At 42.6% G+C, this 15,070-nt stretch overlaps 1 protein-coding gene across 1 annotated transcript; it reads left to right on the top strand.

The window, feature by feature from the left end:
• The first annotated feature begins 1,424 nt into the window (after positions 1-1,424).
• Positions 1,425-14,693, top strand: naa25 (N-alpha-acetyltransferase 25, NatB auxiliary subunit). Its single transcript, XM_076029622.1, has 24 exons — positions 1,425-1,566; positions 3,026-3,111; positions 3,427-3,565; positions 3,692-3,810; positions 3,917-3,991; positions 4,077-4,184; positions 4,457-4,535; positions 5,042-5,153; positions 5,252-5,341; positions 5,915-6,087; positions 6,170-6,282; positions 6,377-6,584; positions 7,541-7,630; positions 7,719-7,899; positions 8,067-8,166; positions 8,297-8,448; positions 8,548-8,673; positions 9,069-9,312; positions 10,318-10,441; positions 10,563-10,628; positions 10,707-10,804; positions 10,879-10,992; positions 11,074-11,214; positions 12,460-14,693. Exons 1-24 carry the CDS (start codon positions 1,509-1,511, stop codon positions 12,580-12,582), a joined length of 2,919 nt encoding a protein of 972 aa, XP_075885737.1. The 5' UTR covers positions 1,425-1,508; the 3' UTR covers positions 12,583-14,693.
• The last annotated feature ends 377 nt before the right edge of the window (positions 14,694-15,070 follow it).

Genomic DNA, 15,070 nt, shown 5'->3' on the forward strand with positions numbered 1-15,070 from the left:
GGGATTTGAAACGATGGGAGTCCAAAAATACTGTTTTCTATCTTGTAATCATAATAAGCATTTGGAGAAAAAAAAGATCTACTGTTTTTTTTCCTCTTTTTTTGTTTACTTTTTCTTTTGTTTTTTGAACGGCAAAGATTCACATTGTACTCAACTCTCTCTTTTCTGATAAGGCAAAATTCAGGGGAATTAGTAGTGAATGTAATACGATATTAGTTCCTTTTTTTTTTTCTTTGTAACGGCTTTTGAGCTGTGACAGAAGGTCTAGACAATGAAACATAACAGAATATCTAATAAATTTGAACAAATAAGAATCTTGTCTCGCTTCTTGTGTGCGCACACTTGTCCCTGACCTCCGTTGTACTCATGTTAACTGAAGCTTATGAAAAAAAAAAAATCCAAAGGTGGAAAGTTTTATCTAGAACCGCATTTATAACAATCATGACCAGTTTACGTTCAGGACATGTAAGGTTTGAGAGATACCAATATACCAGTAATGAAAAAAATGATTGTAGGAACCTTTTTCAGAAATGAAAATAATGATCCAAAATGAGTTGTACGTCATTCATCACTGAAATAAACTGTCTGAAGGCTTCAGTTTAGGCGTCCACCTTTAATTTTAAGATGATTTGTGAGGTTTATAACTTAAAAGCTATAGACATTGCGGTAAAGTTAACAAAAAAAAGGTAGAGAATTTGGCTAAAGAGAGTTTGGCTAATGCATAATAAACAGCAGTCACCTTTTTTATATATATATATGTATATATATATATGTGTATATATATATATGTGTATATATATATGTATATATATATATATGTATATACATATATATATATATACACATATACATATATATATATACATATATATATACGTATATATATATATATATATGTATATATATATATATATATATACATATACGTATATACATATATATATATATATATATATATACGTATATATATATACATACATATATATATATATATATATATATATATATATATATATATATATATATATATATACGTATATATATATATATATACGTGTATATATATATATACATATATATATATACATACATATATATATATACATATATATATATATATACATATATACATATATATATATACATACATATATATACATACACACACATATATGTGTGTGTGTGTGTGTGTGTGTGTGTGTGTGTGTGTGTGTGTGTGTATGCAATAAAACAGTCGGATCATGTTGAACTTTGGAGTTTTAAGAGGGCAAAAACATTCAGCGATAGTAACGCAAATGAAGGTCTGACATCCTACTGATGTTTGGCCTCAATCAATTGTTCGTTCGTTTGTGAAGAGCCTCTCCTGAACGCGTAACCATTGGTCTGGCTCACAAACCGTTGTCAGGCTAGTCGGACTAGCTCAAAGTAGAGGGCAAGGGGGGGGACCTCTCGGAAAGGCGAGTGTCAGTACGCATGTGTGAACATTCACCCAGCAGGTAAACTCCACCATGGCGGCGAGAGGCCATGTGCAAGATCCCAACGACAGGAGACTCAGACCAATATACGGTGAGCACTCAATGGGAAGCTGCACAGTTTTGCATGTTTGGATGTCTGTGGAATGCCTTTGGGACTCAACAATGCTACCGCTGCTTGGAGTCTCGGGATGTTATGAGTCCGGGGGGGCAGCACTGCGGCGGCCCCACCGTCGCCGACCACGGTCTCTGCTGCCTGCAGCGCCCAATGACAGTGCACCTTACCCGGTCTATCACATTGCCGGGGTGGGACATGGCAGCCAAGGGCTTTTCCTAACGACCATGTGTCCCGTTATCCGACCTGTAATCACGCGTAGCCGTGTGAGGGCTTTGAATGTTCCCGACCCCTGTGACAGTTAGCACGTCTCTGTGAAACACAATTGCTCTCCCCTCTGCTAACGCGCTCTGTTTGACAGTTAGCGCGCTAATGTCTTAGCCAGCCGGAGCCAGACATGCTGCTTGTGTTGTCTGTTCGCAAAAAAAAGTTCCCCAATTATTTGTGCCCAAGTGCCTCTGTGTGACAGTACACTCGGCCTGAAGCCCATGTTCGGCTATAAGCTATAGCCGCTCTCTGGCGGTGTCAGTGTGGAAGGGATATTGCAGCTAGCGGTGGCTTTATAGATTGTGTGAGGACAATGCTGCTTGAAGCTAACTCCCTGCTGCTCAACGGTAGCTAGCATAGCTAGCTGGCTAGCATGGAACTGTCACTTGCATTTCATTGAGAGCTGACAGTGTGCCGCCGACTAACGGAAATGATGGGCTCCCAGTAATGTTTCAAAGCCACGCAACCTTTCCCATTGTTTGGAGGCTTTATTTTCTCTTTTTATACGTACTTACACAACGTCGACGCAGCTTTAATCGATTATCGCGAACCAACTGAGAATAAAGAGGTTTGGTTGGTCCGTTCGGCGAACCCTTTTACAGTTAGATAACTTTTTGTTTTTTCTTCATACTTAAATATAATCCATGACTATAATACACTTCCGTTAACTAAAGTTCAAGCCCATCTTTGGGGCCGTAGTAACGGACGTGAGGTCGGTGCGTCTCCGACCCCTGTTGCTTCAGTCAACTTTTGCCTCTTCCGCCTCGAACGGAGAGAATAGAAATGACATAAGTGCAGCCTGCAGGCTGGCAGGCAGGCAGGCTGGCTGGCTTGGTTAATTTTGGCACCCAGCTGTTCTGAGGAGACTGGACTGAAGTGTCTCTGTGTGTATGTGGCTGCACATACTTTTGCCCATCACTCAGTAGGGACACTTGTTCCTGGTGATTGGCCTTATCCGGACCGGCTCGGTCCGTGTCGGCATCAGCAGCCTCGGAATAAACAAGTTTGCTCACAACAACAACAACAACAACAACAAACTACTACAATCACAGCCGCCCTTAAAACTCTTGATATTTACACTATGTTTGTTTTCAAAATGCCGCCCATCATTTTTTGTGAGACTCCACGTCAACGTTGACATAATCTCCCATGTTTTCCCCCCTCAACCCAGATTACCTCGATAATGGCAACAATAAAATGGCCATCCAGCAGGCCGATAAACTCCTGAAGAAACACAAGGACCTGCACTGCGCCAAGGTGGGTGACTCGGGCGTTATTTCCCTCACTTATTTAAAATGAATGGGGCTTTTTCTGTGTGACGTCGGCCCAAGAGAATTCCAGCCAACGCACACCTTTCACCAGAGCACTTACACAGGGCCAGAGATGACCTGAGGGTAACTGGACCGGCGGCATCACGGCCCTGTTCCTGCCAACAGCTCACCAGATATTAAGACGCACTAGATTTGGGGTTCTTTAGACAGTTTGTACGAAATAAAATATCTAAAAATTGACTTGGGGGGGAAAAAAAGAATTGACACACTTGAAGCAGTCAGATTTTTTTTTTTTCCCAAGGTCCTGAAGGCGATCGGCCTCCAGCGGACTGGGAAACAGGATGAAGCGTTCTCTCTGGCCCAGGAAGTCTCCACCCTCGAGCCCACCGACGACAACTCGCTGCAGGCGCTCACCATACTCTACAGAGAGATGCATCGCCGTGAGTACACAGATGTGCACAAACAACAAGAGATCTCCGTATCATGGAGGGGCTCAGGGCCTTTTTTTTGTCTTTCTCTGTGTGTGTGTGTGGGTCTGCGTGTGCGTGCGTGCGCGTCATAAACAGCGGAGTTGGTCGCCAAGCTGTACGAAGCTGCGGTGAAGAAGGTCCCGCTCAGCGAGGAGTATCACTCCCACCTCTTCATGGCCTACGCTCGCGTGGGGGAATACAAGAAGATGCAGCAGGTGAGAACGCCCGCGGCGTCGACTCTCCCGAGTGTACGACGGCGAGCCGTGGCTTTCGGGTTGCCCGCGTCGCGCTCACCCAAATGACGTCTCGTCCTTCCGGCAGGCAGGAATGGCCTTGTACAAAATTGTCCCGAAGAACCCGTACTACTTTTGGTCAGTCATGAGTCTGGTGATGCAGGTAGGTTGCGCTGTCGCTCACATTGCAGACGGCCGATGTGTCGCCCCGGGAGGGTAACATGTGCGCTGACTGGTTTGTCACGCAGGCCATCTCAGCACAAGATGAAAAACTCGCCCAAACCATGTTCCTGCCGCTGGCTGAACGCATGGTGGAGAAGATGGTGAAGGAAGAGAAGATTGAAGCGGAGGCAGAGGTCAGTGCCGTCTCTTTGACCCCTCACGTACTGGACTCTTGCTTTGATGAAGAAAACCTTTGTTTTTTTAATTCACTGTCTCCATTTGTGCCGTTCCACACTTTAAATGTTTCAACCTGAAGCTGTTTTTCCCTCAAAGCTTTAATTTTGAAAGGGTGAACTTGAACAAGTAACGGGAAACGGACAGAATATAGCTCGAGAGGAGCGTGACCGCCTCCTCTCAGTCTGCCATCGATGTCGTTGCTGCAGTTTACAGTCTGACGTGTCTGTAGGTGCAACTGTACTTCATGATTCTGGAGCGCCTGGGAAAGTGCGTCGAGGCTCTCGAAGTGATCAGGGGTCCACTCGGTGGTAAGTAGTTTTTTAATTTGTCGCGCGGGTCCAACCTTGCACGTTTTACGGCCATTTTCACTGTTTACCGACTTTTAGCTTTTAATGTGTCATCCAGGACTTTCACGACACGCCGCTTGCACAGCAGATCACTCTGTAGATTTAATCGATATCAGTATGTGAAAATCAATGAAACTCAGTCACACTTGAAAAGAGTCATTTGTGGAAAATAAAGTCATTTATTCATTCATTCATTTCCAGAAAACACATTTGTCAAATGTGGCCCTGTGTTTTCCACCTCTGCATTTTAGCATTTTAATTTTGGCTTCCTGCTAAAGCTAATTCTTTGTAGCTTCCACATGTTTAGAAGAGGACAAAAGCGACAGGGCTTAAGGATGTTGTCGTACACTTTTTTTTTGAAGCAGGATCAAAGACTTTCTTTCACTTTCTGGGAAGACTGTCGACAGACTGCGGACGGGCTTTACGTATTCTGATCATGAATAACTGATGAAGTCAATTTCCCACAGAGAAGCTGACCAGCGAGCTGCAGAGCAGAGAAAACAAGTGCATGATGCTCTATCAGAGACTACAGCGCTGGCCTGAATGTAACGCCCTCGCCCACAAGCTGCTACTCAAAAAGTGAGCTCCGCCTCCCACCGCTCCTCCACCACATCTGTTTAAAAAAACAAAAACAACCCCGACCTCATGTCACCACTTTCTTCTTTTTTTTCTCCCAGTCCTGACGATTGGCAGTTCTATCCTGCCTACTTTGACTCCCTCTTCCACCTGATCGATCAGTCGTGGAGTCCGCCAGCAGAGGGCGAACAGTGAGTAGACAGGACTTTGCAGCATGATAAATGGCTTTGCTGATCGGGGATGAATACATGCAGATAATTTATGTTTTGGACTATAAGGATGCTTTGTTATGTATTGAGTGGTTCAGTGTAAATTCTGTCTTTGCCTTCACGTCATGAAACTAGGCCCTTATTTGTTTGTTTATTTATTTGCACCATAATACAGAGACCATAGATAGATTAAAAACATGTATATCTTTATAAATAGAAAGTGCTGGAGAGGTAAATAAATAAATAAAAACCAAAATGGGCTTATTCAAGGAAACCTCCCCAAAAATAAAGATAAAATAGTAATAAAACAACAACAACAACAATACAAATACCATATTATAAGACAAAACAGTATAAAAATAAGAGTGAAAGAGAAATAATTAAGGAGAAGCTATAGAGTCTTGATGTATTAAATAGGACATCAGTCTGGACTTAAAACTAACCAAAGATGCAGAGATGTAGATGTTGTTACTTCATGAAAATGTGAATTCCAAAGTAATAAATTATTATTATTTCTTTGCAGAATGGAAGTAAAGAGTTTTGTTTTTTTTGCAGCTGCTCAGAGGGCTCGGTCCATCACACCATCGCTGAAGTGGTGAGGTTTGTGGAGGAGAGAATCAAAGGAGAGGAAGGCAAAGAGTCGCGCTCGCTCCGAGGACCCTTCCTGGCTCGTCTGGAGCTGATGCACAGGCTGCGGGAGCGGGGCTGCCCCGAAGAAAGCACGCTGGGTGAGACGTTTTGCTCCGACATCGGCGCCTTCAAACCCGGCCGACGTTGTCGAACCGCGTCTGACGTTTGACTGGTTTCCAGGCGAGCCCCAGGAGCTGATGGTGCAGTTTTTTGCAAAGTTCGGAGACAAACCCTGCTGCATCACCGACCTTAAACTTTACCTCCACCTGCTCTCTCCCGACCAGCACGTCCAGGTGAGGCGGAGCTCACAAACCTCTTTGTTTTTGTGTTGTTTTTTTTTTCTCAAACCTGAAATGTTTGACTGGTTTCTCCCTCCCTGACCTCCAGTTCATCAATCGCCTGAGCGAAGCCGTTCCGCTCGGGGAGCAGGGCGACGAGGGCTTCGCCTTCCCGGATGACACCAAAGGGCTCCAGAGGCACCTGTGTGTGTGTCAGCTGAGTCGAGCGCTCGGCCTGCACCACTCCCTGGACAGGGACGGGAAACTGCGTCTCATCGCGGAGCTCAAAGCTCACTATCGGCACGGGCTGAAGTTCGGTAAGAGCTCGTCTGACATCTGGACGCTGGCGTTGCCTCAGGATAATGAGATGCACGCCTGATGAGGAATGACTATAAGTGGATTCAATATTTCCATTTTTTTTTAATTTCAGGAACATGAAATGTTTAATTGTTTCTTTCAGCTAATCATTAGACACTACAATCTACGGATGCAAATGATCGATTAATTCATTAATCGTTACACATTATTTACACTTAAATAATGTTGAGGGTCCAATGTGACCCATTTTTACATTAGAGAACAAAAAAAAAACTCCCTCAACATTTATCCTCTGACTTTAAGTTGACTTCTAATGGGTCACATTTAAACTTTTTTTGTGAAAAAGTTGCTTAAAAGTCAATCAATTCCAACTAATTGAATTTAATCGATTAAATTCTTAATCAACAATTAATCGATAATCGATTAATTGTTAACATCCCAACTACAAACCAATAAAGTTTCCTTCAAACGTTTCCCATCAATTTTAAACATCCAAATTGTCAGTTTCGCAATAACGTTTTTTAAATGGCAGTAAAATAGTGCAACTTCTCATACTTATCTACTCATGAACATCCAGCTATTCTGTTTTTCTCATTTTAAACAAACAGCAAATCCAAATATGGAAACACTGGAGCCAAATTTACAAATGCATCATGAGTCTTAAAATCCAGCTGTGACGTCAAAACCTTAAGTAACCAATCACAGCCCAGAGACAGAATATACAGGCCCCGCCCACTTTCCATCGATCACACATTGTCACTTTCAGGGCCTGGCAAAAAACGGATATTTTAACAAACTTCCTTTTTGTGTACTTTTGTGTGTCCATTGTCATTTAACTTTTGACTTTAGTTTGTTTTTATTGGGGGGAAAAAAGTGAATAATGTACATTTAAGCCTTAACATTGGGACAGGATCTCTTGCCTCTATCCTGACTTTCTGACGTGTGCCCTTGGCAGGGGAGAACGCTCTGAAGACGGAGCTGCAGCACTCCGACATGTACTGCCTCATGGCGGCTCACGTGTACGTGGACCTTTGGCGAGAGACGGGTGAGTTTCCTGCCGCGCCTCGCCGCTCCCTCCAGAGATCGGCTTCGGTTCGAGCCTTCCAGTCTAACTCGCTCTCTGTGCCGTGCAGGGGACGAAGCCATGGTCTTCCAGGGCCTGGGGGTCCTGCAGGAGGGCCTGTCTCAGAGCCCCTCCAACGCCCAGTTCAAACTGCTGCTGCTGCTCCTCTACTGCCACCTGGGGGCCTTCGAGCCCGTGGTCGACCTCTATTCCAGCCTGGACGCCAAGCACGTGCAGCACGACACCATAGGGTGAGTGTGTGATTCATGATTTTCAGTGGCAATCAGTGATAATGAGTTGCGACTTCTGTGTGTGTAGTAACAAACAACAAAACAAAAAAACGTTCCATTACACATCTGAATATTTCTTTTGGTCTGATGGTGTCCAATAATTCTTCCTTTCTTGTTTGAATTTTCAGGTTTCTATTAACACGTTATGCTGAGTCTCTGGGTCAGTTCTCTGCAGCCTCCCAGTCATGTAATTTCTCCCTCAGGTTTTTCCACTCTAATCAGAAAGATGTAAGTCGGTCCCGCCCTGTGATCCGATTTCTTTGTACGCCGCAGCCAATCGCAGGCCACGCTTCCCGACAGCTCCGTCAATTTACGTCTGTTGTCCCTCTCTCTGCTTGTCTGTTTCCCCTCGCTCCAGACCTCAGAGTATATCATCCAAGCGTATAAGTATGGAGCTTTTGAAAAGATCCCAGAGTTCATTGCTCTCAGAAACAGACTGAACCAATCGCTGCACTTTGCCCAGGTCCGAACGGAAAGGATGTTGCTGGACCTCTTCCTTGAAGCTGACATGTGAGAGGGCGGGGGGAAAAAACACAGAACGTGTCATAATCTGCATGCACTCAAAGTTTAAAACTAAAATCTATTTTCTCCGCCTTGTTTGTCTTCCAGTGTTTTGAGTCTGGAGGAGAGTGTGAAGGCTATGGCTTTGTCTGCAGAGGAGGATGATATCCCCTGGGACAATATGAGGGACAACAGAGATCTGACTGTTTTCACCAACTGGGACCCGAAAGAGAGGTATGAGATTCCCATTCATCATTTTTCTTTCTTTTTTTTTTTGTTATGATTTTTTGAAGTTCTCATGTGATAGCTAGGAAAATTCTGGTATTGGGAATGCTGATTATTTAAGCAAGGAATTCTTCTTCATAATGAAACTAAATCATTGAAAGATGTATTTGTGTTGTCCTGCTAATAAGTATTGCAATTATATTTATTCTGTTGGTGGATTAAACTGGTTTATATTGGGGATGTTAACAATTAGTTTTATTTTTCCCAACCATAAAGATCAAACAAAACCTCGGTCACTTTTGTTTTTGCTTTTTGTTGGTGAATATATTTATTTGCCTTGTACCATATGCATTTAAAAAAAATAAATAAAAAAATAATCATCCGTGCGCCTCCTCCTCCCACAGACAGCTGACGGAGGAGCAGCGGCGGCGCTCACTGGAGGAGGAGACCGTCTGGCTGAAGATGCGCTCGCTGACTCTGCGCCTGCTCGCCTGCCTGGCCGGCCTGGAGCACTCCCCCTCGCAGAGCAACTCGGAGACGGCCACCGAGAACGGCGTCGGAGACAAGACGTCGACCCTCGGCAGCCTGCTGTCGCAGCTCCAGCACACTTTGCAGGCGGCCACTCAGATCGCCGAGAAACGCATCCAGGTCCGTTCAGCGAGCGTCCGTTCAGTTGAGGGTGGGAACATGGGAGAAAAAAAGAAAAGAAAAAGTACTGGTTTCGTACAGTCAGTGCTGTTGGGGTTACTCCATAAAAGTAATCCAACTACTGATTACTTCTTTAAAAAGTAATCTGATTACTTCTTCTTTTTTTCTTAACTAATCAATTACTCATTACTTTAGTTAAGTAATTAAGTTATGTTAAATTTGGTTAGAAAAGTAACCATCATTGCTTGATAAAGTAATTATGGTATAATTGCCAATTTTGCCACAATAATCCTGTAACATTACTCTGTTACTCAAAAAGTAGTTCAATTACAATAGTGGATTACTTTGTCATAGATTACTCGTCAACAATGCATACAGTATAATCTAAAATATCTCCAAGCACATCTTCAACTGAACGGAGCCCAAATTTTATGCCTTTTAATACAGCTAGTTCCAAAAAAAGCCTTTTATTGGGTCACTAAGTAACATTCTGCAACGTCCCTGCTGGTTTTTTTTTTCGTGTGCGAAATTATCTTTTTATTTGGAAAGGCAAATTTCCATTCCATACATTGGTTCAAGGATATATAGAAAGACAATCACAGAAAGTTCATGAGATTTTGTCCATTTTGTCTTTCTAGTTTTTTTCCCCAGACTCACACTTGTTTTAGTTTAAAACAATAACGATATCGAAGCAAACCAGAACTGGGGAGCAGCACCACTTCAGAACATCCAAGTATCATATAAGAAAGCAGGACAGGTTTATACAAGACACAAGCACATTCATATGAAATCAGATCTAATTGGTTTGACATACTCAGTCCAGATTTGGACCAGATCCTATAGAACTTTTCCTTTTTTTTTAACTTTGAGGAAATGAAATATCATCTCCAAACCATGGATGTCAATCGGGTGGTTCTACTTCCAACCGCTCCTTGCTGCTCTAGTTAAGTCCCAGGACGTGGGTCGAATGTCGGTCTGGCAGTAACTCTTGTCTTCTTCCCGCAGTATCCATTCCTGGGCCCGCCCTCCACCCGCCTGGCCTCGGCGCTGTCCAGCGGGAGCTGTCAGTGCCAGGCCGCCGCGCTCCAGCTGTCTGTCGACCTGCAGGAGCTGGAGGCCGTAGGACTCGGTGAGAAACGGCAGCCCATAATTCCCACATAGCACCGCCTGCTTTTTACATTTTCACATTTCAATCACCGGCTCCTTCTTTTAACTTCATGTTTTCTTTCTTTCTTTTTTTTCTTTTTTAGACGAGTCCACGGAGCTTCAAACCCAGATCTGTAACAGTTTTAAATCTTTAGTTGTTCAGCTTCAAGGTGAGTAGCCAAGCTAATGGCCCGGAGTTCAGCGCCCTCCCCTTCACTCCGCTGAGGTTTCCTCTTTTTCATCCACAGACATCCTCAATAAATGCAAAGGAGATTTACTGGAAACCAAAGATGGCAAATTGAAAACCCACCCCTCGTTACTAGAAAACCTCACCTTCTTCGTCGAGGTGAGTCGTCTCTGCTCGCACGCACAACACACGCGGCAGCGCGGACCGGTTCCAACTCGTGTCGTTCTGCGCAGGCGGTGTGCATAGCGCTGTGGATGGCGAGTCACTGCGCCAAGATCTTGCGGCCACTCAAGACGAGTCTGCAGAAGAAGAAAAAGAAGAAGAAAAAGGAGGGCAACACAGCTATGGTACGGTGCCGCACACATCCTCTGTGATTCTCTCGTCATCGTCGCAGTGCAGCTTTGTTTACCCTCTGCTTGTGCTTGCAGCCGGTGGCGGTGTGTGGCTTCCAGGAGCTGGCGGGGAGCTTGCAGGATGTAATTAGCCAGGCCCTGGAACATATAAAGGGGCAAGAGACTGGCATCGCAGCCCTTAAACTGGCTGCTTTAAGCTTGGAAGGATGCGCACAGGTCAGCAAACAGACGCATAAAATGTTGAAATTTTTATTTATTCATTTATTCATTTATTCATTCATTCATTCATTCATTTATTTATTTATTTATTTATTTATTTATTTTCTTAAAAGAGTTTTATTTAAAGCTCATTCTGCTGTGTTTTTATTTCTGTTTTGATTTAAAATTTAACAAACGCAGTCTACGAAAGAAGACTAGGGCCACAAGAAGAGAAAAAAATATTACAGGAAGGAGATTTTTATTTAAGTTTTCATTTCGAGTTTTAAGTTGAAATTTTGTGAATGAAGTCAAAATTTTGTGAAAAGAAAGTTGGCGTAAAAAGACAAAATCTCGTAAATAAAGTCAACGTAAAATGAAATTTCATGAAAGTTTTGTGAAAAAAGTTGACAAAAAGACGAAATTTCGTGAATAAAGTCAGAAATTTGTGGAAAAAATCTACGTAAAAAAGACTAAATTTCGCGAATGCAGTCGATGTAAAAAAAAAAAAGACAGAATTTTGTGAATTAAGTAGAAATTTCATGAATAAAGTGAAGATTGGTGAGTAGACTGGATGGATGGTGGATTGAATTTCGTCCCTTTTTTACGTCAATTTTTAATTTAGATTTACTTTAATCTCGAAATTTCAACTTTATTTTCAATTTGGAAACTTGGAAAAAAAATTCATCATAATTTTTTCTCTTTTGGCCCCCATCCTTTTCTGTAAACAGTAGGAGGTTAGAACAAGGGTGGGCAAACCTTTTGGCTCATGGGCCACAATGGGTTCTAAATTTTGACAAAGGAGCTGAAGCAGCATAGACGGATGGAGTTTTTTGGAGACTCACCTCATAGGAGAAAAAAAATATATTATGGCATATGTAGAAAACATGAGCTTTAATATCTGTTGAAAATTAACTTAAGCGTTACAACAAAATCAGTGTCTTTGAAGCCTGACGGTGTTTAGCTCTTTATTGAAATGACTGTTAAAACACTGGGGGAAACAAATTATGAATTACAGCTATTTTGTTAATTTATTACTATTAATATAATCTTTTCAAGTTCGACGGGCCGGATTAGAAAGCCTAACAGGCTACATGTGGCCCCCGGGCCGTAGTTTGCCCACGCCTTGGTTACAATCTGAACAACTCGGTGTTTGCTTTCCCCCTTTTACTCAAAGTATGAACATGCATCAGAGTGAGCTGATTCCACATGTGGCTCACACCGCTGTTAACGCTGTCCGTTGTTGCTCTGTCCCGTCTGCGCCAGGAGGAGGCGTCGTTCACCAAGGCCGCCATGGACAAGGTGCAGAGCAGCTACCTGCGCTCGCTGCAGGAGGTGGGCGACCTGCTCAAGAGGAGAGCAGAGACAATTAAGAACCTCAAGATCTGAGCGCCGCCGTACACACACAAAAAAAAAATAAGACAAAACAAATAAAAAAAAAAACCTGCAGACGGCCGCTTCCACTCCCCTCCCCCCCGCCGTCCCCCACTCCCCAACGTCTGTCAGCCCACCAGCTAACACACGAGTCCATCGAAAACCCCGACACGGCTCCGCCTCCCTACCGAACCGAGCGCCTGTTACTGACCCTCCCTGCCCTCCGTAGTTCCGGCCCCGCTGTGTGAGCTCCCAGCCTGGATTCTTTTGTTCTCCAGTTCGACACGCGCGCGCCCGCCCGCCAGCACTCTGGAACATTAACAACTGTTATAGCACACACACGCTTGTAAGTAAAAAAAAACAACAACAACAACAACTTGTGGATTTCTACAGCAGTCGTGAATTAAAAAAAAAAGAAAAAAGAAGAAGAGTTGGGAGTGAAGAATGACTTTCTCCTTTAAAAGAAAATTCCTAAAAAGAAAAAAAAAAAAGAAGACACAGATGCAACAAATCAGAAGAAATGAATCAGCCAGTTCAGATAAAGTAATAAATTATTGTACATAGCAAAGAGCAACTACCACAAGATGACACAATAAACCACTATTCTATTTGTCTTTTTTTTTTTTTTTTTTCAATTTCCTGGTTTCTGACGACGGAAACGATCTCACACACACATACACACAAACACACGGACTGTTAATGACACTAAGGGAGGAAAGCTTTTACAATGCGCTGCTGCTTCTCCAGCTGTTTCTCCGTCAAGAGAAAACGGGCACAATTTTTGCATTGAGCTGATGCACTCTGTGGAAGGATGGACGCCCCTTCTGTGCTGATCGGCGTTTTTTTTTCTTCTTTTTTTTTCTCTCTCCCTCCCTCCCACCCTCTCTTTTTTTTTTTTAATTGCTACATGTCTCCTCCTGTGTGTCGCTTTGAAAGTGAGTGAAGTTCTCCTCTGTAGTTGCAGTATTATTGCAGGACATTTACAGCAAGAAACATGTACATTTCTTTTTCTTTTCTTTTCTTTTCTTTTCATTTTTCCAAGTTAACTACTAGAAATGGTGCTCGTAGACGATGTTTATCGCCAGATCGGATCTGTCCCAGCATGACCAAAAAAACCAAACTATAATAACCCCCGACCGCTGAGCTATAAATATGTAAAGGAAAAACCAGCCTGTTATATCTTGATTTGAATATTCATCGGTCCATATTGAAGCCTCGAGCAAATTAGCGGTGGCACGCATTGAATTGGACGTGTGTTTAATGACCCAGAGACGAGGGTTCGTTCATGTTCTGGCTTCGACGAGTGTTTTCCGGGCGGCTTCAAAACCAGGAGGGAGCAACGTCTCGCCCAGCAAGACCCGATCGTACGGGCAGTTTTCGTGAAGCAAAATAAGGATTTCTATCAGTTCGTTCAGCAAATGTTTGCCCCAAGTTCCTCATGGGTGTTTTGGACCTTGTTAAGTGAAAGTGGAGGTAACCTCTTCAAAGTGTGTGTGTGTGTGTGTGTGTTTGTGAAAGGGTGCTTGTTTAAAGCAGCCTACAGTAGAGTTTGACATTATTTTTTTTCCCCACCCGTTATTTTTTTCCATATATATATATTTTATAGGGTTTTTGTCATTCCCACTTTAGATGCCTGCCACGCCCCCGGAAGTCTCTTGCGTCTGCTTAAATTAAGTTAACTTATCCAGCAGTTCAAAGCAAACAGCGATGGTTTACATAAAATAATGTAGAAGCACTGATGGAGGATTGCAAGCAATTTCGCAAGCATTTTTCTATTTTTTGTTTTTGTTTTGTTTCTCTGTTAAATGGTCTGACGGTCGAGTGAAATCACGAGTTGGCAGTGAATCCTCCCCTTCATGTTAGTTCTGTGTACAATCACATACTCCTCTGCTAATAATAAATGCCTTTTTTTCTGACGATTTGGAGCCCATTTGTTTGAATGGTTTTGTGAGTGCAGAGAAGCTGTGTTGTGATCCGACTCGTTGTGTTCTTGATGTTGCAGTTTAGAGTAATAATGGTTGACAATCTGGAGCGTCATCTCACCACCCTCTTTTGTTAGAAAATGGAAAACGGAAACACTGGAATGTCAGAGCTTTTTTTAAAATAAATAATAAATGCAAAGACAATTGGTTGTGCAACTCTACTGGCCTTAATTTGTTTTATTATAATTATTATTATTATTATTTCAGGTTTGTGTCTAGTTCAATGTTGTGTTTTATGATGATTAATTGAAAAGAGTAATGGCTGACTTTTATTTGTATAGAAACATAACTCATTGTGCCTTGGTTTTCTGTCCCTATGGTTCTTTTTCTCAGATGGACTGCATAAAAAACAAAGTAAGATTTGATAACATGTTGAATCTTTATGTATTAATTGGATAATAGTCTTAAAAACACATATATCATGCCAGTGAAGTATTTAATTTCCAAAATTTCTTCTCGGCATTTAAAATCACATACATTTATTAATTTTTAAAATAGTTTCAACGTTTATCTCGCACCGG

The sequence above is a fragment of the Nelusetta ayraudi genome, unplaced genomic scaffold, assembly GCF_046127955.1.
Source record: "Nelusetta ayraudi isolate G7.1 ecotype Tasmania unplaced genomic scaffold, CSIRO-AGI_Nayr_v1 ptg000026l, whole genome shotgun sequence".
In the NCBI taxonomy this organism is placed as follows: Eukaryota; Metazoa; Chordata; class Actinopteri; order Tetraodontiformes; family Monacanthidae; genus Nelusetta; species Nelusetta ayraudi.